Genomic DNA, 25,797 nt, shown 5'->3' on the forward strand with positions numbered 1-25,797 from the left:
ATGTATAGGCTAATTTCACATTTATTTTCAACATTGTATTTCTTAGAATAAATATAATAATTGAATGACATAAATATATAATTGGATTATACGGATTGATACCTTGCAAAGTATCATTTAGAGCATTTGTTTGCAGAAAGGGAAACCATATACACAGATACACACACATACTGAAAATGGGATATTTTATATTGCAAAATTGATGTTTTCTGTGAATAAATGCTCTATATTTATTTTTATTTTAGACACAATATCAGTTGTTTATAGAATAAAATATCAATGAACACTTTACTAAAACATGCATCATTTACTGGCACAGTACAGATAATATCTAAGATAATATTGAGAGCTGCAATGCTGCATATCATAACAATAATTCATGAATCAAAGATCCGACTCAGTTCGGGATTCGACTCCCAGCAGCAGTGTTTACTATCAGCAGACAAGCGGCAAGGCTTTTCCTTCTGATAAGGTGATCAGTTGTTATTGTTTCGTTGACGTGCTACTTATCGCATCATTTTGTGAACCGAAAGAACAGATCTGCGTTTCCTGCAGTCCGATTATTGTATTTAAAACAGAGATAGACAGTAGCTCTGCTGCTAACGATATGTTACATGTAGCAGATTAGCTCGAGAGCTAAACTAAGATATTCTAAATATTTATTCCGTTATCCTGAACGTTTACAACTAGCATTTACAATTGACCGAGGATGCATATCTAATGTACTTAAATATTGAAGGTTTTAACAGCTGTTTTAAATGACATTTGCGCTATTAAATGGCAGGTAGTGTTGTTAGCCTGCTCCTGTATTTGTTTACACTGATCTGCTGCTCTGCATTCAGATGATTTAAATCATGCATGATGCACGTTAAATATAGCCTTTATACAATCTGCTAACAGGCAGGTGAGCACTACATTTGATTATGTTGAGCATATTTAGCAGGCATTTTGTGGAAACATTTACCATTGATGTGTGGCAAACTGTTTTTATTCATTCACAATATGTCAATACTTCATTTTAGCACATCTAGATATCATTAATTAGTTTTCTATTAGTAACAATAACAATTTTTATATTATATAATTACATTTTTATTAGTAAGAAAATATTTTTTTTTAAATTTGAAGCTCTAAAGTCAAATTCTTGATGCCTAGAATCAATTTAATAGTACAAATCTAATTCGTGAAAATGAAAATAAATAATTATTATCATAAAATGAATTTCAATGGCTGTGTACCTGGTTACAAATAGTGACAATAAAGTTCTAGATATCGAGAATACATTATTTACTTGGTGAATTTTAATTTGTGATATTAATAATGTAGAGAATTAGCATTTAGTAGTGGAAAAGTAGTTGCTAATATCAAAACTGAGCATTTTAACAAGTAAAAACTGAACTGTTAATGTCAAGAGCAGATTAAGATAATCAAATATAATGTTTTATCCCTCTTACAGACTTATTATTGTTGCATAATAGTGCAGAATAACAGTCAGCAATAAGATAAGCACAATATTAGATAAAAATGACTAGGGCTGCATGCTATTGTAAAATTTAGATTTTCTTTGATAAATATTGCGATATAAAGTCAGTTTCACAAGAATAGCTCTATTTGCCATTTTTATGCAAGTTAACTCTATTCAGGTACAGAAATGTAATGATCACAATACAAAAAAAGCTTTTTTTACTTTGCTTTGTCTCATTTCTTGTCGAAATATTCTTAAATCAAGTAAAATATTGTTTTGTTTTCACCTTAAGTCAAAATTAAATGGTTTTCCTTAAAACAAGCAAGTTTTTCTGCCAATGGGGGAAGTAAAATAATCAAATTTTTGCTTTGAAAAGTAGATATTTCTAGTTTCTTCAACTAGAAACAAAACAAAAATTCGAAGTTAAAAATACTGTATAAATAATTAAATACGATTAAACTTCACACCTCAAATCATCCAAATTTTTTGTGCCCAAACGTTTCAGACTCTTAAAAAATGCATGCAAATGAAGTCAGTGGCAGGGACTTCCGGTCAACTAAAATTCAGACTCACCATTGCATATCTTGTGATGTGACTATTGCGGATGCGCACATTGCGTTATCGATGCTGAAATGATATATTGTGCAGCCCTAATAATTACTGTCAAATGTCTAATAGCTCATGCCTGTATTTTATCATCTATTCTCCTACATGGGTGTTTTGTCCTCTGAATGACTTTCGGCTGGATATGTGTAAAATGTATTGATCGATCCCATGTGTAAATTGTCTCTCTGTGTGTATTTTTGCCATCACTCCTGTAAAGCACAAACACCCACACACCAATTAGACACCTGGTCACCTGAGAATGAAAAAGAGACTATCCTTAGCACCGCATCTAGCTATTGACTCCCTCAGGATTGACTACTGAGACTCAGGCCCCTGCCTGGTCAACCTCAGAGGGCCCTGCTGTGTGTGTGTGTGTCTGTGTGTGTGTGTGTGTTTGTGTGTTTTTTTTTACACTGTGTATGTAATCACAAGGCTGGTTACAATCTCTCTTTGTTAACCTCAGGGCTGAACAAACAGACTTGACACTGAAGAGCTCTCGGTAGCAGCCACCTGGACGGACTTTCTGGTTTTTGACCCTTTGCAGGTGGGTAAAACATTCCTGGCTTTTGCATTCATGTGATATTAGGCATGTTTGAGGTGTGTAAATTGTATAGAATTGACTCATTAAGAGTAGGATGTGCATCATTGTATGTGTGCAGTGGAAAATAATTAATACATTTTGAGGAAAATGCTCAAAAAAATTCCAAAGTCCTTACATTGTACTCTTTAGCACATGCTTTAGCGCAGGTGTTTTGAGGCAGGGTTCTTGCAAAGGAAAAGTTCAGAGAAAAATAGTATTACAAAATGCATAAAAAAGTTAAATAAAATAATAAATAACAATAAAATAATCAAATAAATTAGATTAAATAAAAAAACTGTTAAAATTAGTGACAAGTAATTAAATAAATAACATTTCTATGAAAATAAAAGTAAATAATAAGTAATTATAAAATTAATAAATAGTACAGTACTAAAAAATTATGAATTAAAGAAAATTGGAGTTACATCGAAAAAAAATATATACTCAAAAAAATCTAATAAATGCTCTGGTAAAAGAAAATAAAAGTAAATTAAGGAGTAATTATTAAATTATTTAACTGTACAGTTCTAAAATGATGGAATAAAGATTATTGAAGTGACATAGGAAAATATATACACAAAAAATCTAATAAATGCTGGTGTAAAATAAAATAAAAGTAAATAATGAGTAGCTATTAAATTATTAAATTGTACAGAACCAAAAAGAATATTGAAATTAGACGATAAAATACATAGACAAGATATCTAATAAATAGTGGGGTGAAATAAAATAAAAGTAAATTGAGAAATATAAATTATCAAACAGTACAGTACAAAAATATGAACAAAAGTAATAAACCATAAAATACATATAAGAATAATCTAATAAAAGTAAGTGAATAAGTAACTGCATCTGTCAGTACACAAATGTAATGAATAAATGTATGGAATAATAGCTAAAATATATTTATTATTTATATATTTTAACATATTCTATATTTAAAGGGGAAAACAGCTACCAAAATTTGACATTGTTACAGATTTGAATACAGCTTTTTGGACCTTTATATACTAATAATTTTTTACCATATAAATTGTGTGTTATAAAAATTCAAATGGTAAATTCTAACTGTATACAGTAGATATTAAACAAAAATGGTTATGTTTGAACATATTATATGCCATCTAAAGGATTGAAAAGTGTTTTAGACAGTGATCAATAACCATTATATTATTCTTCACACCCAAGGCTCTTAGTCTTAGATTTTCTCAGGCAGCTGCAGTGTGTGTTTAATTGGAGAGCTCAGCTGGGGAGAGAGATGTTGCTGGGCTCAGGGACCTGCCCGGGTGTTTTAGGCCCCTGCTGGCCTGCAGATAGCACAGAGAATATACTGTACAGCTCAGCATGCACTTTAACACTGTGTCTTTTTTACTGGTTGGCTCTTTTAGTTAGTTTTGTTCAGGGCTTTGTGTTTGGATTAGATCTTCACTGCTGTTTTATTGAGCTTTTTCTGTATTTTGTCCTCTGGGTGTCTGCAGGATAGCGGATCCGGTCTTGAAACATGAGCTCTGTGGCAGTGTTGACTCAGGAGAGTTTTGCCGAGCACCGCAGTGGCTTGAAGGACGTTCAGATCATGGGTATGACAACTGTGGTAAAATTAAGGCTGAAACTGTTTATTTAAAAAAAAAGTTTGTTTTATGACAGGAAAGGTCAAAAACTAGAAAATTGTTGCTACAGAAGTGATGTAATGGTTGTTTTTTTGTAAATCAGGGTAAATGTGATTATAATATAATATAATATAATATAATATAATATAATATAATATAATATAATATAATATAATATAATATAATATAATATAATATAATATAATAAAATATATAATTTTAAAATAATATGATATAATAAATATTTTAAAATAATATAATATAATGTAATATATATATTAAAATAAAATAATATAATTTAATATAATGTAATATATACTTTAAAGTAATATAATATATTTTTATATAATATAATATATATTTTAAAATGAAATAATATAATATAATATATATTTTAAAGTAATATAATATATATTTTAATATAATATAATATAATATAATATAATATAATATAATATAATATAATATAATATAATATAATATAATATAATATAATATAATATGGGGCGGCATGGTAGCTCAGTGATTAGCGATGTTGCCTCACAGCAAGAAGGTCTCTGAATTGGATGAACTAAATTAGGACTAAGCCGAAGGATATAATATAATAATAAATTACCTCTAGTTACAATGATTGTTTGAATCATGTAATTGATGTACCCAATTGGCAATAAACTGAAATAAAAATGTGTCAATAATATGTCTGATTAATCAATTATTTACACAGTTTGTATTCCAGCTGTTCATTTGCAAAATAATATTTGTAATGTAGCAATACTTCAATACTAAACAATAAATCTTTTTCCTGTGCCCTGTGATTTATTTTTAACAAATTATGTGGGTGACTTTGTTTCGACTGTAAAAAAGTCAGCAACTGTCTGAAATGTTTTACAATTCACAAAAAAATGCAACAATTTCTAAAAATAAAATCTAAAATATTTGTATAAGGAAAAAATGAAAGAAAATCATAGCTAAAAGCATCACGTGTAAAAAAAAAAAAAAAACTGATCAAAAGAGCAAATCATATATTAGTTCGCAAAAAAATTAGTATGCAAAACCTCAACATCTAATTATATAATACACACAACAAATTCATAATATGATCAGAATATGGTATGGTACAGTACAATACATTAAATTAAATAAACTGCCTTAAAAAGTAGGATTTCGGTGGAGTTTTTTCTTTGGTGTTGATTAGGATTACTCCAAGTTTAGGGTCAGAAATGATTACATACAATTACAAATGACTCAATTTTTACAGTTAATTTTTTTATTATATTTGTGTAGGTAGTGCACCAGAGGATGAGGCCTATATACCCACCTATCTGGAGGCCTTTCCTCCTTTACCGGAAAAGGGCTCTCCAGGTGAGAAGTCGGGTGAACCAGCAGGTGCCTGGAGCAAAATCAGACCCATCAAAGCCTCTGTCATCACTCAGGTAAACACGGTTTATCCACTCTGTGTTGTCTAGGTATTGAACAACTTAAAGCACCCTGAATGTGTGGTGATCTTGATGGTTTTATTGGTAGTTTAATGAATTGTATCAGGTGTGATTGATGATAATGCTGATGAAATGATAGAAATCCTACCATTTTGATGATTTATTTTGGCCAAAAACTGTTATAAAGGCACAATTTACAGAAATTTTTTAATTTTGTCATCATTTCCTCATCCTCTATTTGTTCCAAATCACATTGAGCCTCTTCCTTCTGTTGAACACAAAGGTAGATTTACTAAAGAAAAACAGCCGTTGACTTCAATATAATTTTTTGGTTAATTTGTCAGAGTATCTTCTATTTTGTTCAACAGAAAGAAGAAACTGCACATGTTCGGGAGTATATATGAGGAATTGTTCATTTTAAGATAAACTATCCCTTTTCTAAACTGTGTTTTGAGAGCAACAGTGTGTTAATATTTGTTTCCTGACAATCCCTCGTGTAACAAACATAATCAGTTTTTGCATTCAGATTATACTTCTTGAAATTTGTAAAAGTCAACAAACGCCTGGCACACTTCATCTGCAAACACTCTCTTCACATCTTCAGGTGTTTCATGTCCCTCTGGAGGAGCGGCGGTATAAAGACAACAGTCAGTTCGGTGAGGGTGAAGAGGCGAAAGTGTGCCTGGACATCATGCAGAAAACCGGAGCGCACATCGAACTGTCTCTTGCCAAGGACCAAGGCCTCTCCATCATGGTGACCGGAAAACTGGACTCGGTCATGAAAGCAAGGAAGGAGATTGTGGCTCGACTGCAGACTCAGGTGCTTGTTGGATTTCAGCTCTTCTTATTTAGACTGTATGCCATTAGGCCTGCTGTGAGTAGCTATATTTTCAACAGCTGCTGTTATCAGAGCATAAATACAATAATTTTTAATCCCACTTTATATCATGTTGCCTTAACTAATATGTACTTACACTGACATTAATCATTTGTTAAAATGTACTTAATGTGTAATAATTACATATTTTTTACATTGTACTTATGATTGATTGAATACCTGCATGTAATTATATCTGTAAGTAGTTTCTGTAATGGCACTGTTGATCATCCCTTAAAGATTCATAGAAACTTTAAGTTTAACAGTTTTAAGTTAACATTTTAATTATATATATATATATATATATATATATATATATATATATATATATATATATATATATATATATATATATATAGTTGAAGTCAGAATTTTTAGCCCCCTTAAATTATTAGCCCTCCTGTTAATTTTTTTTCCCAATTTCTGTTTAAAGGAGAGAAGATTTTTTTTCAACACATTTCTAAACATAATAGTTTGATAACTCATCTCTAAAAACAGATTTATTTTATCTTTGTAACAGTAAATAATATTTTACTAGATATTTTTAAGATGCTAGTCGTCCGCTTAAAGTGACATTTAAAGGCTTGAATAGGTTAATTAGGTTAACTAGGCAGGTTAGGGTAATTAGGCAAGTTATTGTATAACAGTGGTTTGTTTTGTAGATTATCTGAAAAAAATATAGCTTTAAAGGGGCTAAAAATTTTTACCTTAAAATTATTTTTATAAAATTAAAAACGGCTTTTATTCTTGCCGAAATAAAACAAATAAGACTTTCTCCAGAAGAAAAAAATGTTATCAGACATACTGTAAAAATTTCCTTGCTCTGTTAAACACCATTTGGAAAATATTTTAAAAAGAAAAAAAATTCAATGGGGGGCTAATAATTCTGACTTCAACTGTATATATACAAATTTGTTTCACCATCCTGATGAAAAATTTTATTTTACTGTGTAATTTGATAAAAGTTATTAGAACAAAACACATCTAACAGCATCATCAAAATAATGTATATATCAATCTTAAAAGGTTTGAATGAATAAATTAAACAGTCAGATGAGCAAAGTGATCACTGTCACAATCTGCAGATATGGCAATGAGACTAATGACGAGTTTAGACTGCATGATTTTAGCTTCAATTTTGACTCGCTGACAGGTTTTAAGAAATGGCTGACAAATGGCTGAAATCACAGGCAAATCGGTGCTCATTCACATAAGTAACAATCATACAGTGTGAACTATCAAAGATGCAGTCTGACAGAATCCACTAGTATGGGTGTCTGCAGACCAGCAGTAGGTTGGGGTAGAACTTATAAGTGCTTCGATTTAGTCTATTTGGACCCAAAAAATTTTTGTAGGTTATGTCTCGTATAAAATATCTGACTGTAATGCAGAGATGTGTAGCATTTGTAAAGCTGTTTTGAAGCAATAATTATTGTAAAAAGCGCTTTGCAGGTTTTGCTTTTCAGGGTGTGAAATCATTCATACACAGTGGTGTGAAAAATTGTTTGCATTGGATGCCTAAAAAACCCCACTACTAAATTCAGACAAAACTGAGATCTACCTCTTGCACAAAAAACTAGAATACTGATTTTCTTAGTTTGTCACACTTTAATGTTTCAGATCATTAAACTAATTTAAATATTAGTCAAAGATAGCACAAGTAAACACATCATGCAGTTTTTAAATGTAGGTTTTGATTATTAAGCGGAATCAAAATCAAAGAATGAGAAAACAGTAAGGGGCAAACATTTTTTCACACCACTGTACTTAATTTTTATTTTTTAAACATTACCAATTTTTTTTTATTTGTTACCATGCAAAATAAAAAAAATTAATAATGCCAACAAACCAACAACCCAGTTTGCTGTATTGTAAAATGTTTATCTTTGCTGATTTCCTCAGGCCTCTGCAACTGTGCTTATCCCAAAAGAACATCATCGATTTGTGATCGGAAAGAATGGGGAAAAGTTGCAGGAACTGGAGTTAAAAACAGCGACCAAGATCGCCATTCCTCGCTCTGACGATCCCAACGCCAACATCCGCATCACTGGCACCAAGGAAGGCATTGAGAAAGCTCGCCATGAAATTCAACTAATCTCCGCAGAGCAGGTGATCATTACAGCTAGATGACAAGAAGTTAAACACTTGAATTCTCTCAATCTCACTATGCTCCCGCTGTCTGCTTCAGGACAAGCGTGCTGTGGAACGTTTGTGTTTTGAGAAAGCTTTTCATCCATTCATCGCCGGTGCTTATAATCGACTCGTTCAAGAGCTGAGTCAGGAGACCGGAGCTCGTATTAGCATCCCACCACCCAGCATTCCCAAAGATGAGATCGTCATTACTGGAGAGAAAGAGGCGGTGGCGATGGCCATCGCACGCATCCGGGCCACCTATGAAGAGAAGGTGATTACAATACTGTTCAAGTGTTAAAAAAGCAAGAGTAAGAGAGTACTTTCTTATAGAGGTGTGAACCTATACTGGTCTCACGGTTCGGTTCGGTTACGATTATCATGCCATCGATTCGGTTCAATTCGATATCTCCCTGCATCACGGTGCATTGACGATGCTTTCCATATACAGTGTTATATTTTAGGGGGGAGGCTATAACATGCTGTCTGTATAAACACACAGACACACAGCACCACACTGTCTTTCATTCAAATACATTCAAAAACAAAGACAGCATCAAACAAACAAACACACACACACACACACACACACACACACACACACACACACACACACAAACACACACACACTTAAGCTCTTGCAACAGGGAGAGCTCGCGCTGAGCGGAGCAGAAAAACGATAATAAAAACGAAAAAATAAGCACTTTTCCGACGGTCCCTTACTGAGAGCTCCTCTCAGCCCGAGCTCTGCCGGCTAAAGTAAACGCAGATTGCGAGGGCTTAAACGGAGCAGTGCTCGTAATGTCGAGCGAAAAAAAAGAAAGACAGCTGTGAAACATAACCAGCTTTGTCTTTCTGTAGGAAACACACTTTAGATCTTTTTAGGGTAAGAGGTTTTTGAGTTATTGCCGTCTATAACTGAATGTGTGTCAGGAAAATCGAAAACAAAACCAACTGAAGCGCGCTCATTTCTGGCGCCCCCCTGGATGTACAGCGCCCTTAGCATTTGCCTATGGTGCCTATGCCACGGGCCGGCCCTGAGTTGGCTGAGTGTTGTAAATACCGGCGCTCACCTCCCTCACGACAGAGCGCATAGGAGATAAATGACGTCAGTACATTATAACTGGTTATGATTATTACTGAATCGATACCGAATTGTCCGCGTCTGCATCGCGGTGCACCGAAGAAACAATTAATTTTGACACCATTTTATCAGGGGCACGTTGAATAGATAATGTTACAAATTTCTTTTTTACATAAATGCTATCTATTTGAACTATAGATTTATCAAAGTTTTCAGAATTTGTGAAGGGTCATGTGAGACTGAAGACTGGATCAATGATGCTGAAAATTCAGCTTTGCAGTTACAGAAACTAATTACATTTTAACGTATAAAAAAACAGTTTTAACCCCCTGGGGCATAGTGGCCACATATGTGGACAGCTCATTTAACTCTTAATTGGCTATTTAAAACACTTTGAATGTTTTATATTTTGTTAGAAATAGTGTCATTTTGCAACTGTTTTGCAGCGTATGAAATGTCCCAAGCCCTATTTTTAACTGTCAAAATGGGCAAAAAATTTTGTTTTTACTCTCTGATAGTCAAAACATGTTCTAAAAAATGAATATGTTTTATATGCAATAAAAAACAGTCAGGAAAAAGCGTTTTATGTAAATACGGACCACCAGTCCACATATATGGACATAATTTTTCTCTAAAAGTACATCAAATCAAAAGATGATACTTAGGTTTTATTCTAAATGGGTTCCAATAAGCCCAAATCGCAAAGAGAAATATAAAAAGCATGTTAAAAACAGCTTGGGCCTTAAGAGGATAAGGGCCAGTTTGTGAAAATTGAGATTTATACATCACCTGAAAGATAAATAATCAGCTTTTTATTGATAGATGTTTTTTGGGGCGATAGGACAATATACTGTTTGAAAATTTGGAATCCGTGAGTTCAAGAAATGAAAACACTGTAAAAATTGCTATTACTGATATCTAAATGCACTCTAAATATTATTTATATATCACTTATTGAAGTTTATTTATAAACATATTTCATGAGGATCACATGCTTATGATTGTTCACGGCTGGTCCCGCATTAGCTTACGATTGATTATCCAATCAAATGATTCCTAAATCACTATAAATAACCAGAGATTCTTATCTCAGTATCTTCGTCTTGAAGAATCCCCCCCTTCCACTCCTACTCATCCTCCTTTCTAGATGGGCGACACGGTGGCCCAGTGATTAGCACTGTTGCCTCACAGCAAGAATGTCTTTGGTTAAAGTCCCTTCTAAACCAGTCGACATTTCTGTGCAGAGTTTGCCTGTTCTCCCCATAAATGTCCTGTAAAATGGTATTCAAAGCCCCATTGGTAGCAATTAACATTGAATAAAGCATGTAATCTATACCTGAGGCAATAATTGCTATAGTAGTATATGCTGTTTGCTGTGACATCACAGAAATAGAAACTGTTTTTAAAGTAAAAATTTTACGCATTGCTGTTGCAGATGGTTTAAACATAAAGGACAGATGGTAAAGGACAGATGTCATAGCAGGGCTCAACAATAAGGACTGCTCGATGGCCCGGGGCCAGCATGTGAGATGCTCGGGACAGTAGACAGGATCGTTACTGGCCCGATCAGGCCACTAATGCCCTGTCACTGAAGTTTAATTTGCCTGTGACTATTTGTCAATTGCGTGCAAATACAGTCAGAATAGAGAAACCATTTGTGTTTTTAAGCCTTCAAATGCTACCTTCTCGGTTCCTCTTATCTGATTTTATGTTGTGAGCATATTTTTTTTCCGTAACAACCAGTACAGCTAAAAGACAGCAACATGGCGGCAACATCAAGTGATGATGCTAAAGGAAAACATTTGTTTCTAACGTCTTGGAAGCAGACATTTATGAGGCTACACCACGACTAAAAAAAATGATGTTTTATACAGTTTGCCATTAGTTTGGCAGGTCAGTCATCTTTTGTTTAATAAAATACCAGCACATTTTGCTACTTTTGTTTGCAAAACACTTTATTAACATTTTTTAAAATATTTAAATTCTAGATTTACAAACACTTTGATACAAACAGCTATTAACTTATTTGGTGGGGCCAGTGACAATATTGGCAGGGCAAGTAAAAATCTGAACCACTGGTCCGATCGGGCCAGTAGAAAAAATCCTTAGCGTTGAACCCTGCATAGTAGTTTTTTTTCCATAACCTTTATTGCATGTCATGGCACCATGTTGCATTTAGTTAGGACACTATGTCAGAGGCGTATTTCCAAAAACATTGTATATTTTTTTTGCATGAATTAGTGTGTACAAAAATGCATCTGGTGGCAATTTTACTGATTTCTTTATTTTGACGAGCAGAAACGAAAAACTACCACAATCTCGGTGGAGGTGAAAAAGTCCCAACACAAGTACATTGTTGGCCCAAAAGGAAACACCCTGCAGGAGATCTTGGAGAACACAGGGGTGTCTGTGGAAATGCCTCCTTTGGACTCCGCATCCGAGACCATCATCCTCCGAGGAGAGCCAGATAAACTAGGTCCTGCTCTTACACAGGTCTACGCCAAGGTCAGATGTTTTAAATATAGTAGATATTTTTCACTTTCGCTTCCTTTCCTTGACATTTGGTATTTTTTGCAGGCTAAAAGTGTTATAGTGGCAGAAGTGATTGCTCCGGCTTGGCTTCATCGATTCATCATTGGCAAGAAAGGACAAAACATCAGTCGCATTACACAGCAGCTGCCTAAGGTATAGAAAAGTGAAATCAAAGCACAATGTTATGAGATGTCAGATTTGGAATTTAGCAAGTAGAGCTGAGCTGTATGATGGCAGATAATACCCCCTTTTACACAGTGATACCAGTAAATACCCAGAAAATAATTTCCAGAACAACTTAAAAAATGAACAATTTCTTTTAAAAAAATGCTGTTCACGGAGACAATAAAGTTCTGGAATTTTCTTGGAAAAGACCATTACACATATTCCAAAATATCTGTAAATTCTGACATCTTTAACCAGAAATGACCTCTAAACAGCTGTGCTTGTATTGGTATATATATGAGGGGCAGTATTTTGTTGATGGTTTCACTTTTATTTAAAGCTTTAGCATTTATGCAGCTGTTTTTGTCCCCGAGACATCCAAAGGCTGAAGTGCGAACCGCGGCTAAATGTTCACACATTTGATTACATTACAAATTCTGTGGATGGATAGGTATTGTGAACAACACAGTTTACATTGAGAAAGAAGCTAGACACGTTATCTGACTAACAACTAGCAGCTAAATGTGTCTGAAAAATATTTAAAGGTTTTTATTTTCAGAAACAGCGCAGATGTGAATTCGTCTGAATGTTCTGATTGGCTGGAGTAGATGTCACTCAGAGCAGCATTCGGTAAATTACCGGTAATGTTACAACGAAAGGGGCTACAATAATCAGGGAATAAATAAATATTCAACGTTAATGAACCTTTCAAAAAATCAATGTATACATGTAAATATGTGGGTGTGGCAGTGTACTTGAACTAATAACTTATGTGCATTGTATGTGTAAGACACTGCTCACGAGAAAATTTGAGGTAAACTTTTACCTATGATTTAGATTTACTGTTTTGGATTACTAACTTGAAGCTACGAATGTGAGTACAGAATAAATCTGTGTACAATATCTCTCATTTAGATGAACAGTCACTTGAGTAGTGCTACAGCCTCCCCCGGGTCCTAATGCAACTGTAGACTAGGAAAATTCAAGTATAACACATCAATAACATGAAGTGATGTCATTAAATGCTTGTTTGATACAACGAGGATTGACTTACTTAGAGCTTAATTCACCGTCTGTAATATTAATCCTTTGGCTTTAAAATATTGCTTTAAGAATGTGAAATTCCTATGAGAAATGTATTCAGTGGAACCTTTGTTAAAGGAATAAAAATTAAAATCTTTTTTGTTTTTGTTCCATCTAAGAGCTAAGCATAAATTGGGTTTATAAAATCCCATTCAAATTTATTGTGGAAATCTAAACACAAAAATCTCAAAACTGACTCTGTAAATGAAATTAAATGACAAACTAATTCAATGACCACTTCCCAAAAACATACAAACAAAATACATTGGCATCAGCTTATCCAAAAAAGTTCAAAATTGCAAAAAGGTTGCAAAATTGCAAAAATAAAAAGTTAATTTATTATATATATATATTTTTTTGTGACTTTTCTGGTATAATGACCTATTTTAAAAACTAAATTGGGAAATATATTACTACTGTCAAAATTAATCATACAGTGGAATAGAATTTTTATACTAGTACCCACCCCTTAATAGCAATTCAGATATTGTTTGAAGGTGGGCAAGCTTCTGCTGAGATGTCATAGTTTTGTAGGGCTACCTGGAAGTTGGCATGATCTATGATCCAGAGAGGGTTCCAAATGGGATTTTTTTCATTGGCTTTTGGATTTTTGGAAAACGATATGCTCTGTGACCAACACAGATGCGTGACTTTTACACTACATCACATGAATATAAATTGAATTTACCAACAGGGACCAGATTGACCCCATTGACTAGGAGAAATCTTAAAGAGTTTTTCTTTTTTTCTATTTTTTATCATGAAAACATGCTTAAAAACGGCTCTTTTACAGTACTACTGTTAACTTCAAATAGCACTAAGCAGTGACCTCAACATTTAGGAAATTGTAGGTGGTTGTCTAATTTTGATCTCCACATTAAATCCTAGAATAGTTCATCCATTTGTGTTACAAAAAAGTAGTAACATTAGAACTCTTATTTGTAACTCATAAATGTGTAATGAGATTCTGTGTCTGTTGTTGGTCATCAGGTTCATATAGAGTTCACTGATGGAGAGGAGCGCATTTGTCTAGAGGGACCGACAGAGGAGGTGGAACAAGCCCAGATTCAGATACAGGAGATCATCAAAGACCTGGTCAGAGAACTACTGCATTTCCTATTCAGGGTGTTTTGTTATTGTTAAAATGGAGATAAAATGTACTTAAAAATGACTGAGAAATATCAATTGGATGTTGAAAAATTACTCTTAAAGGGCCATAAAACCCCCTCATTTCAGCATGGTGTTTTTACACCTCTACTTTGGAAAAAGTCTGAAAAGTGGGCGTGTCCAGCTCTGTTTAGTGGGAGTGTCGGAGGAACTAAAGTGGGATGGTGTAAGAGTGTCTATTTGGGCACCCGCTGAGTTTCAGAGTCAAAACACACACACACACAGGATAGAATTTGACTGTGTTTACATGGATATCTGTAGTCGAATTATTTGCCAAATTATTAAATGGTAGACTTTACCTGCAGTTTGACTCTTTCATTCAGGGAATTCATTCATGTCCCTTGCGACAAACGAAATATTTGATTCGAGGAACTGCTCTAAGCGTGTATTTTTCATGCAGTGTTTGATACCGGATGGCAAATGAGAGAAAAAAACCCTCAGCATTTCCCGGAAACTTAGATGCACACAGCAGGTAGCGTCAGAAAGCCGCGTGTGTTATTCCGGTCACAAAATGCGGTGAAAATCCTACACAAGGTTAAAGTTTGGTTGTAGTGCTAACATGTTTACACTCAGTGCAATAGTTTGTTCGATACGAACAAACTGAATAAACAAAGAGCACTGGTCGCTCACTTACCAAATCTGTAGAGACAGGACAATCACCAGCAACTAGAGCCGCGTCTTTATTAAGAGAAGACTACAAGCGAATCCGGATCTCAGCGTTTGCAGATGAAAACAACTCTCAGGTAAACAATGTTCCTCCTTAGACACGTAAGTTATTGTTGTCGAGCGTCGCGTACACTGTTAATCCACGCATGACTCCAGCTGAGCTCTCACAGAGAGAAAGTGAAAACAAAACTTAACGGCAGCAAACTATAAAAACAACACTTCATGCTTGTTTTGCCAATACAACGTGGCGTCTCTGTCATCTAAACACTGTGACAGTAATGAATATTAATGCAGTTGCACAATAGAGCGCGCTGATTGGTTTGAACCAAGCCTTACTCATGCATTAATGCATCACACTGTAAGACGTAATAAGACACACTCTGGCACAGACGCCCAGTCTGCACACTGGAATACACGCTATTATCTCATGGCCGTGATGCAGCTTCAAAAATTTGTTTAACCGAAAGTACGAATTTGCTTAAAATAATGCAAAAACATCCAATTTACACTTTTTAGTGAAATATAGGTGTCCTAATAGTGTTTTTAGCAGTGTGGGACACATATACGACTGTCAACAGCTCAAAAAATGTGTTTTGGTGTTTCGTGACCCTTTAAGAAAATACATTTTGAAGTCCAAATTAAATTTGTTTATGGTTTTATTTAAACAAGTGTACTCAATTGTCAAAAATTGAATAAAAAAACTTAAATTAAAAAAAAAATCTTACATTTAAATCATAAAATAACACAATTTTTAAAATTAGCAATTTTTATTAAAGTTCTTTGAACATAATTGTTTAAAATGGGCAAAATGTCAGAAAATGACTTTTTATGTAAATATTAAGTGTAATTGTAATGTTAAGTACAGTAATGATATTTATTGTGCTAAATATGCTGTGTATAAATTTAATTGAAGTGCTTGATCAAAAATTAAAGGTGATTGGCCCTTGAATCTGAAAATGTGGGAACCCTGATTAGTTCTTCAGGTCTAGTTTGAGATTTTGAAACATAAACAGACTGTTTAGGTGTAGCGTTCGGGTGCTTTATTCCCTTTTTTCAGATGGTGAGAATGGACTATACAGAGATTAACATTGATCAGCGTTTCCACAGACACCTCATAGGCAAAAACGGAGCCAACAGTAAGTTAAAATCCTTTCTAGAGAGTTGAATCTCAAATTTCAGTCATGTTTGGGCAATTTTGATCAGTCAAATTTTCGGGTTTACATGTGATTTGATTGCAAGCAGTGGCATTGAAATGCAATGGATGCAAATGTACTTCTCCCTTTATTTTGAATATAACTTCATGTGTTATTATCGTTACTATCCACAATATTCCATTACAATATCTAATATAATGTATGACTGTGTTGCACATTGGATCTGTCTATATATTCTTCAACATATTTGTAACAGTAATGTTTTGATTAATGAACAGAGAATTGAATGGTTGTGTGCTTTTCCCAGTAAACCGGATAAAGGAGCAGTACAAGGTATCGGTGAGGATTCCTCAGGACTCGGAGCGCTGTGGTTTGGTTCGCATTGAAGGTGATCCTCAGGGAGTGCAGCTTGCTCGCAAAGAACTGATGGACATGGCCCAGCGGATGGTGAGACATGCTAATGTACTTTACCGAAAATGAATCACACCTGACTCATTATTGAGAGGAAAAAACAGTACCCCTTCATAAAATAAACATTTAGGCTTAGTTTATGTTGAGATCTGCTGCACTGCCCCATTGTTTGGGGTTACTGTGATGCCAGTGATAATATGTGCAAAGGATAACTATAATTTTAAACAAAATCTTTTGTCCTACTTAAATTTGAATATCTAGAAATAAAATAAATAATTGTATCATTAAATACAACATCTAATGAAGTAGAAATGTACATTATAAAAAAACATCAACAACTAAAAACAGAATTGTTTCTGTTACAGCAAAGAAAAGTTTTTAATTTAAACAAAATCATAAAAGAAATAGAGATGTATCATTTTTATGATTGTTGTTTAACATCACATGGGTGCAATCATGTTACACTGACTAGGGGTGTCAAAAATAATAGTTTTTTCGGTGCACTGCGATGCAGACGCGGACAGTTCGGTATCGGTTCAGTAATAATCATAACCGGTTATTACTGACGTCATTTACCTCATATGCGATCTGTCGCGAGGGAGGCGAACGCGAGTATTTACAGCGCTTTAACTACTTAAAACTCATAAACTGTGCACAATTTCACTGTGTGTGTTTGCTGGATCAGTCTTTCACTGACAAATACAACAATAGCCCCTATTTCACTGAGATCGAAAGTAGCCTACTCCATTTCTCTCTCTCTCTCTCTCTCTCTCTCGCGCGCACTCAGTGGCCCATTTGACCTCCTGGCGTAGCTTTTCTTCTCTTCTCGGCTGTTTTACAGCGTTACTTTTGCATCCAGAAACGAGCGCGTGTCTGCAGAGTTTTCTGCACCGTGTCTATCATACATCAGCTGTGAGATCGCCCCTGCCGCTTATCAGCATCACTCATCTGTGAAGAACGCAGCGCGCAAGAGCCAATCGCAACCGTTTTTTTTTTGAGGGTGTGACCAATCAAAGAGGTGTAAGAGAACTAGACAAGGATAAGAGAGTGAGCTGGATATTTATATTTGTTTATATTATTTGCTAAATTCTCGTTTTGTTAAAGTTACAGTTTATATATCTGACTGTTTGTATTAAATGACAAAATTGTATTACAAATAGTATATAAATATAAATATATTCATACATTTTAATACAAGAAATGTTGCTGTGAAGAAAATATAAAACTGTGTATGGAAAGCACCGTCAATGCACCGTGATGCACCGTGATGCACCGAAATATCAAATTGAACCGAATCGATGGCATGATAATCGTAACCGAACCGTGAGACTAGTGTAGGTTCACACCTCTAATACTGACCATCAGAAACATTATTATTCATAGAAAAAAAAAGCATTAAAAAATAATTAGGAAAAGCCATGAAATATCAGGATGATATAAAAAAAAATTTCACTTAAAGAGATCTGTGGTAATATAGACGCCCAAGCCTAACATGACGGTTAAAAACATTATAAACACGTCTTTGTTCCCCTCAATTCTCAAAAATGAATTTCAATTTTACAGTGTTTAGAAGTAAAAGGCAATGGAAACAAAGAAAACAGATGTTGACCTAATCTTTTGAGCTTGATGAAGAAAAAGACATCCCATATTGGTGTCCAAATCAAACTTAATTTTCAAAAGGGATTATATATACATAGAAAACGTATTAAAAGCTGGCCAGAGGTCTTCTTTTAAATAGCTTTTTTCAAAATATAGTTATTGCAAAAAAATAAATACAAAATACAACATATAATCATTCATTCAGTGTTATGGATATGTTTATGTAAAAAGCAAACAACAGATTTATTCAGGGTCTCCACAGGGTCTTAAAAAGTCTTAAATTGTTTTAAATTCACTGAAATATAGGGTTAAGTCATTTTCAGGTCCTAAATTTCTTTTGTTTATGTAAAACTATTAATCGATCCAACACACATCACCAACAATAAAACTTTTAGCAATACTATTTTCAAAACTACTGTTAAATATTATAACAGTCTGTTGTGCAAACATTTAGTTTTTAAAGAGTTTTTTTAAGTCATGTTTACACTTGTTGACATTGTTTAAAATGTGATGCCTAAAAATTACTAATTAGAATTAGATTTTTGATAGGGTGAGTGATTGTTTTTTTTTGCTTAGCCATTAAAAAATCCTTAGCATTTAGCTAAAGTCAGAAATTTTATTCTTCATGGTCCTGAAAAGGTCTTAAAAAGTTTTAAATTTGACTTGGTGAAACCTGCAGAAACCCTGTTTATTGTATGGTTAAGGATAGACACAAATTAAAATAAACAGGACAAATTCTAATATATGGGGAAATTAATACTACTTTGATGGTCTGAAACCACATTCCTTAGTAAGGAAGCAGTTGTTGTATACTGTACGTCAAGCCAAAGCAAATGTATGTAATATAAAACTGAAACTACTTGTGAGAAATGCATCATACAAATACTCAACATGCCTCTGCCAATCATCTCAGAGTCCAGTGTGTGCACATTTTTCAAAATGTCCACATTTTTCGTACAAAATTCTTTGGAATTGAAGTCACAGCATGTTTCAGATGAATTGTAAATGACTTTATTATGAATTTCTGTTCGGTTTCTCAGTTGCATTGCTAGTAATAAAAAAACACACCAATAAATTGAGAAAACATCTTCATCAGTTTGACAACACACACGCACACAAATTCACACCAAACATATGCTAATACAGAAACCACACGAGACCACAAGAGAAATAAAACATGATGAACCTGGCAGCTTCCTGTTTAGATTCAGTTGCAACATTATTGTCGGAGATCTGAGAGGTGTGGTGTTTTTTTGTGTTTGTTGTAACGTCCTGATAGTTTGAATCCCTACTGATTGTGTTTTTATCTTTTGCTCTAATAATCTGACCAATTTCACATTAAAGTTAAATCAAATGGTATTAAATGCCATGTTAGCAAAAGCTACACTCAGAAATAAAAATGTACAAACAACAAGGAACTGTATGACCAGGTCATTAAAATAATCAGATTTCTGAAAACAACACTAAACAGAAAGCTGAGTTTGTCACTTATTAATTTGCAGCGGGTTTCTATATTTGCATGTGCTCTGAGGCTTTCTGTACGCATATGTTCAACTGATGATGTTTATTTCAGTTTGTATATGTTTTTTTTTCAGTTTGCCTGTTTTTCTTAACATGTAGGCCACCATACTTTTGGGTTGCTTAATTTAAGTTTTGTAAATCTTTGACAATATAGGAAAATGAACGCACAAAGGACCTGATCATAGAGCAGAAGTTTCACCGCACCATCATTGGGCAGAAAGGAGAGAAGATCAAAGAAGTGCGCGACAAGTTTCCTGAGGTGATTTATTTTGTAAAACACATTTTTTTTTGTAACATGTTTTTTTTTTTATTAAAAGGATGGTTGATCCTTAAAATAAAAATGTCATTTCCATTTACTCACTTTCAAGTGCTTCCAAACCTTTATGATTTTATTTTATTTTTTTTCTTGGACATAAAAGAATATATCAGGGAGTCCGAGTATTAAAAGTTAGTTAGTAACTTAAAGAGTATAAAGTCTTAAATGCTATCTTAAGCCCTGGTTAGATCACAAAATTTTTATTATCTGTTTAGAAAGTCAGTTTGTCAGATTATACGTATATTTAATATTTTATATATACGTATAATACAATATTTTTTTTATTGATAAAATCTTGACTTGTCTTGGGTAACAAATGTGCCAGACTACACATTCCTTCACGATCAGTCATCCCATGACCTCTACGATGAGCATTATTTCACAAAGCAGTCACAAGTGTTGCTATAACAATATTTCTTATCTCAATTAAATTGTTTTTTGATATTTCATCACGACGTGGATAGGATTAAACTTATGATTCCTTTTTAATATTAGAAAATTTTCTTTGAAATCTAAATGTATATTTTCCTGCCATGGGTTTCTTATTGAATACTCTCTCGCCCGAACTTGAGAAGGAGAAAATGACAACACATCAGCAGCAATAAGGAGAAATCAGATGCTCAAAACATAATCTTTAAAATAATGACATAAAAAATTTAGCAAATAAATAACTGAGATGTGTGATACAATCACAGTGAAGCATTAATTAAATTCTTATTTTCCTTAGAGCAAAACAAATCATCCACCCATATAGCTAAGTAGTGGAGGGGCACAAGCAAAAATATAATTTGTATATTTTTCTTGGAAAAAAATATCTTTTTGAAACTAGTTTCGTTTGATATCATTTTAATCCTAGTTTTAATGTATCTTGTTGTTCAGTTATCTATAAACAAGAATAACGAATAACATTTGAGGTGATGTGCTTTAAAACAAGTCCGCTTATATGCCAAAACAAAAATTGCCATGAGATTGTGTTGGTTTGTTAATTAAAATAATAACGTACCCTAATTAAAATAAATACAGTTTTAGAGAAGCCTATATTAAACTGTTTTCACTATACATGACAAATTTGATAAGCAGGTAATGCTTTTCCAATGCATTCGCACCACTGAACATGTTTCCAAATTACTCCAAAATAATTTTTTGATTACCTGACCGGCGCATTAACAGCAGCACCTGCTGAGATAACATTAAAGTATGTGCTCCTATTGCACAGTGTCACCCACATGACGGAACTCGTTGTGAAGAACAGGAAAAAAATGAAACATGCCAGACTTTCTGCGATGGTGTCATGAGGCGTCACAGACATGGTATCGGTTATTGTGAACTATGCCACATTACTTGGGAAAAAAGGATTGAATCTTTTGTTTGATTGAATTTAATCTGCGAATTTTGGGGTGCAGTGTAGTTTATGAAGTTGATAAAATCCTGCTAGATTTGATATCACACTGGTTTGTTTACCAAGTAGCCAAGGCAACACTGTTATTCCTATTGTTCTATAGAGCTCGGGAATCTACATCATGGCGAGTTGCAGCTCGATGTTAAAAAATTACAGTTTTATAGTAGTATATTTAAAAAAACACTCACAAACACTCAGAATAAAATGGACTAACATGTATATACCTTTATAAACGCTCTTTGTGTGTCTGAGAGGCTGAAAATATGCATTCCATAACATTATGTAACCAGCAGTGAAGTGTAACTAGAGAAGCCAAGCACAGATGCAAAGGGAGCGGATCCGAAGTTTATCCGTAACTGACAGAGTCAACGCTGCTGCAAGAAAACATCTCCATATATGATTTTCTTCATTACCTGTAGTACAAGCACTTATTGCTGATGAGTGAAACATGATACAAAAAAAAACATTACAAAAAATCTAAAGAGATCAATTGGAATCAGTCTCCTTTGTCCTAAACACCCAGAATTCATTGCGCTGTTATGACACATTCCCGTTTTCTAGAGGCGTCATCTGCTGGAAGAGAATGAATTGGCATTATTTGTAGAATCTTTGTATGTTAAATCACCTCGAATAGTTCAACCTGTGCGTGTTCTTCATTTTAACCCTTCTGAATTGTATTGCATTGATGAGTTATCCCAAGCTAAGTGTCTTTTGTTGTGCTTTCTTGCAATCAGTATTAAGTAATTATACTGTAAGTTAAAATGTGGCCAATGTTACCCGTTGAAACCTAAAGGGGTGATCAGGTCGTAAAACTTATGGAAGAGTGTTTAAAAAAGGTCCTAAGAGGTAATTAATTGCACTCCTATAACTGCTGTATATACCTGGTATGTAAGAGGTAAATAACTGGTAGCCATTGACTTTCATAAAAGGAAAAGAAATTAATAATGGAAGTCAATGGTAATAGGTTTCCAACGTTTTTTTTAATAAATTTTCTTTTTGTGTCTGTGTGTGTGTGTGAACAGAAGAACAGGGTTAAAACAAGTGGAGGGGGCCAAATGAGAACAGAATTGTCTTTTTTAGGGGAAACTATGCCTTTAAATGATGATTTGATTTCATACAGATGCCTTTGATTTCTTTTCCGCAGGTTATCATCATTTTTCCAGACCAGCAACAGAAAAGTGACATAGTGCAGCTGCGGGGCCCCAAAAATGAGGTGGAGAAATGTGCAAAGTTTCTGCAGAAACTCATCGCTGAGCTGGTACTAGAGTAATTTCCTCTTGCTTCCTTCCTCCTCTCAAATAACGTTCGCTCACTTACTAATGCTAGTTCGAAGATTCACAGAGCAGCTATTAAGAGTTTGTGTTCAGGCAGCTGTGAAATGATCAGATGACACATTCGTTTTTTCTTCTATTTCCTGTTTTGAAGGAAAATCTGTGGTTGTTTACAGTTGAGATATTGTGTTCTCTATGAATGGCATTGAGGTTTAGTGTCTAATTATGTGCTTTTCATGTTATCAGGTTGAGAGCAGCTTCTCAATTTCTGTACCCATTCATAAGCAGTTCCACAAAAACATTATTGGCAAAGGAGGTGCCAACATTAAGAAGGTGAGCACACCATAACAACCATATTGGGATTGTGTAGATTGATGGGTTTGAAATAAACATCTGTTAAAACAAAAATAGGAAACAGAATCTTAATTTACCTTAAAGAGCCCATATTATGGGTTTTTGAAAATTCCCCTCCATGTAGTGTGTAACACAGCTCTAAGTGAAGTGAAGTATCCAGCTAAGGCTTAAATCTGTTAGTGTACAGTGTTTAAAACTGTTGATTCATCTATAAAAGAGTCGACTCATAGTGCTTCAAACGAGTCGCCTTGATACCGATTCATTAGGTGTTTCGCCATGACGTACGAACGAAACCAAGTTATTCACGTGCACGCGCAAACCCAGGAGATTTCAAACCTGAGGCCCCGCCCTCTGACGCAGAAACCCAGACACACACACACACACACACAAACATGCCGGTCGATTGAAGTCACACTGCAGATGGATATATTGAGTCTCTACCCAAAGATGAAACCTCAGCATTATAGCCAAGCAGTTGGAAACTACTGGAAACTTCTGGAAACTACATGCTACAAAGAATACTTCATCAGCGTTTGTTAAAGGATGGATCAGTAAAGAGTAACTTACTGATGGACATGTCAGGATGGATTTTTCTTCCTCCATTTCTCAAGTGTAAGTATGTGCGATTAAAGTTGCCTCGTTTACTCTAGATTGCAAATGTATTTAGTTGTGATTTGTTACTTGTAACCGCGTGTACTGTATCAGTTTAACTGGCTATATTCTCTTACCGCGTGCAAAGTCACGTTAGAAACGCGACGCGTGAAGCTTTGTTAACGGAGCTCCGTGGACGAGGAGTAGTGTGTGTGTCTGTGTGTGCGTGTGCGCGCGATGTCGTCCGGAGGTGTGTGTAATTGTGTGTGTGTGTGTGTGTGTGTGTGTGTGTGTGTGTGTGTGTGTGCGTGCGTGCGTGCGCGCGCGTGTGTCTGTGAAAAGAGCAGAGTGAGAAGCTAGGAGATCTCCTCAACTGTTTTTGGAGTTTTTGCTCAATAAAATAGTTAGTCGTCTGAATTTTCAAGTCCATAGTCTGTATTTACATTGACCCACTGGCAGCTAAAATCCACGCCTACACTATCGAGCGTGTATGAACTGTGATTACTTTTATATTGCTGATTAGTTGTTTGGCATTTCACTCTCTGACTGAAGGCAGTCGACCAATCGCAACAGACTGTCATTGGTCCAATCAGCGCAGATTAGCTTGGCGCTAAGGAGGGGTTTGGGAACAAATGAATCACTGGACGATTCATACAGGAGTCGCTGGGATAATTAGGTAAAAATAAATGCAGATTATAAGACCACGAAAGTGTTTTTTGACCTTGCATGCGTATTAAACTGTTGTTGGAGACCCTTACAACCAAGATATGACCCTATTTCATGTATAATATGGGCTCTTTAATACCTTAATTTTGTTTTACTATTGATTTTAACACTGATCAAATCATCCTTTAAAGTTCACTCAAAGCTGAATGTTCTGCAGTGTTTATTTATATGTTAGATTAATGTTTATTTTATATTTAACATGTTAAAGGTATTCATTTTAGTAAATTGTATCTATGATATTAGATTAGGTTTCATTAAATTTATTTACAAATTGTTCTGTTATTTCTAATAATACTATACTTTTTTTATATATTATATTTGATTGTACTGTAAGTTTACTGAATATATTTTTGTTTCTGTAAATTTCTATATCGATTATTATTTCAGTTTGAGTCCTTTTGCACTTTAGTAAACAAATTTAGTTGCTGAGGAAAAAAATATATTCTATTTATCAATATCAGAAAAATGAAAAACAAAAAAACAATAAGATTTGTATGGAAATTCATTCAGAGTATGAATAAATAATAATTTCTTGGGTTGGAGTGTTTTTTTTTTTAAGCTGTGCTAATATTTTTAGTGAAAGAGATTGTGTTGCTATGCAAATCTATATAGATACGAGAGGAAACCAACACCAAGATTGATCTCCCAACGGAAAACAGCAACTCTGAAGTGATTGTAATAACAGGCAAAAAGAGCAACTGTGAAGCTGCACGAGAACGAATCCTCGCCATTGAAAAAGAGCTGGTGAGAGAAAACTACAAGCCAAAGAAAGTCCCTTAAAGGGATTGTTCACCCAAAATGAAAATCTATTCACTATTTACTCATCCTCAAGTGGATTCAAATCTTTTTTCTGTTGAACACAAAATAAGTTATTTTGAAAAATATTAGAAACCTGTAAGCATTTATTTACATCCATAGTCAATGATTACAGGTTTCCGGCATTCTTTAAATATATTTTGCGGTCTTTAACAGAAGAAAAAAAAAAACTAGATGGAACAAGTAGAGTGTGAGTAAATGATGACGAAATAAAACATTTTGGGTGAACAGTCTTTTTTAG

At 34.2% G+C, this 25,797-nt stretch overlaps 1 protein-coding gene across 4 annotated transcripts in view; it reads left to right on the forward strand.

The window, feature by feature from the left end:
* The first annotated feature begins 394 nt into the window (after positions 1–394).
* The window catches only part of hdlbpb (high density lipoprotein binding protein b), a 40,961-nt gene continuing 15,558 nt past the window's right edge, over positions 395–25,797 (forward strand). For 2 of the 4 annotated variants that reach the window (XR_015504089.1, XM_087276234.1), the window contains exons 1-16: positions 395–472; positions 2,535–2,615; positions 4,130–4,228; positions 5,543–5,691; positions 6,299–6,514; positions 8,474–8,680; positions 8,760–8,975; positions 12,084–12,290; positions 12,363–12,470; positions 14,556–14,778; positions 16,015–16,534; positions 16,860–16,999; positions 20,238–20,342; positions 22,943–23,056; positions 23,316–23,402; positions 25,353–25,484. Coding sequence is in view for 2 of the 4 variants with exons in the window: in XM_087276234.1 (XP_087132360.1) it covers positions 16,456–16,534; positions 16,860–16,999; positions 20,238–20,342; positions 22,943–23,056; positions 23,316–23,402; positions 25,353–25,484 (657 nt within the window). In the remaining 2 variants the exon portion in view is untranslated. The remainder of the gene's footprint in view (positions 473–2,534; positions 2,616–4,129; positions 4,229–5,542; positions 5,692–6,298; positions 6,515–8,473; positions 8,681–8,759; positions 8,976–12,083; positions 12,291–12,362; positions 12,471–14,555; positions 14,779–16,014; positions 16,535–16,859; positions 17,000–20,237; positions 20,343–22,942; positions 23,057–23,315; positions 23,403–25,352; positions 25,485–25,797) is intronic. The other 2 variants (XR_015504088.1, XM_087276233.1) reach the window with 1 other exon arrangement.

Source organism: Danio rerio, chromosome 12 (assembly GCF_052040795.2).
Source record: "Danio rerio strain M-AB ecotype USA chromosome 12, GRCz13ab, whole genome shotgun sequence".
In the NCBI taxonomy this organism is placed as follows: domain Eukaryota; kingdom Metazoa; phylum Chordata; class Actinopteri; order Cypriniformes; family Danionidae; genus Danio; species Danio rerio.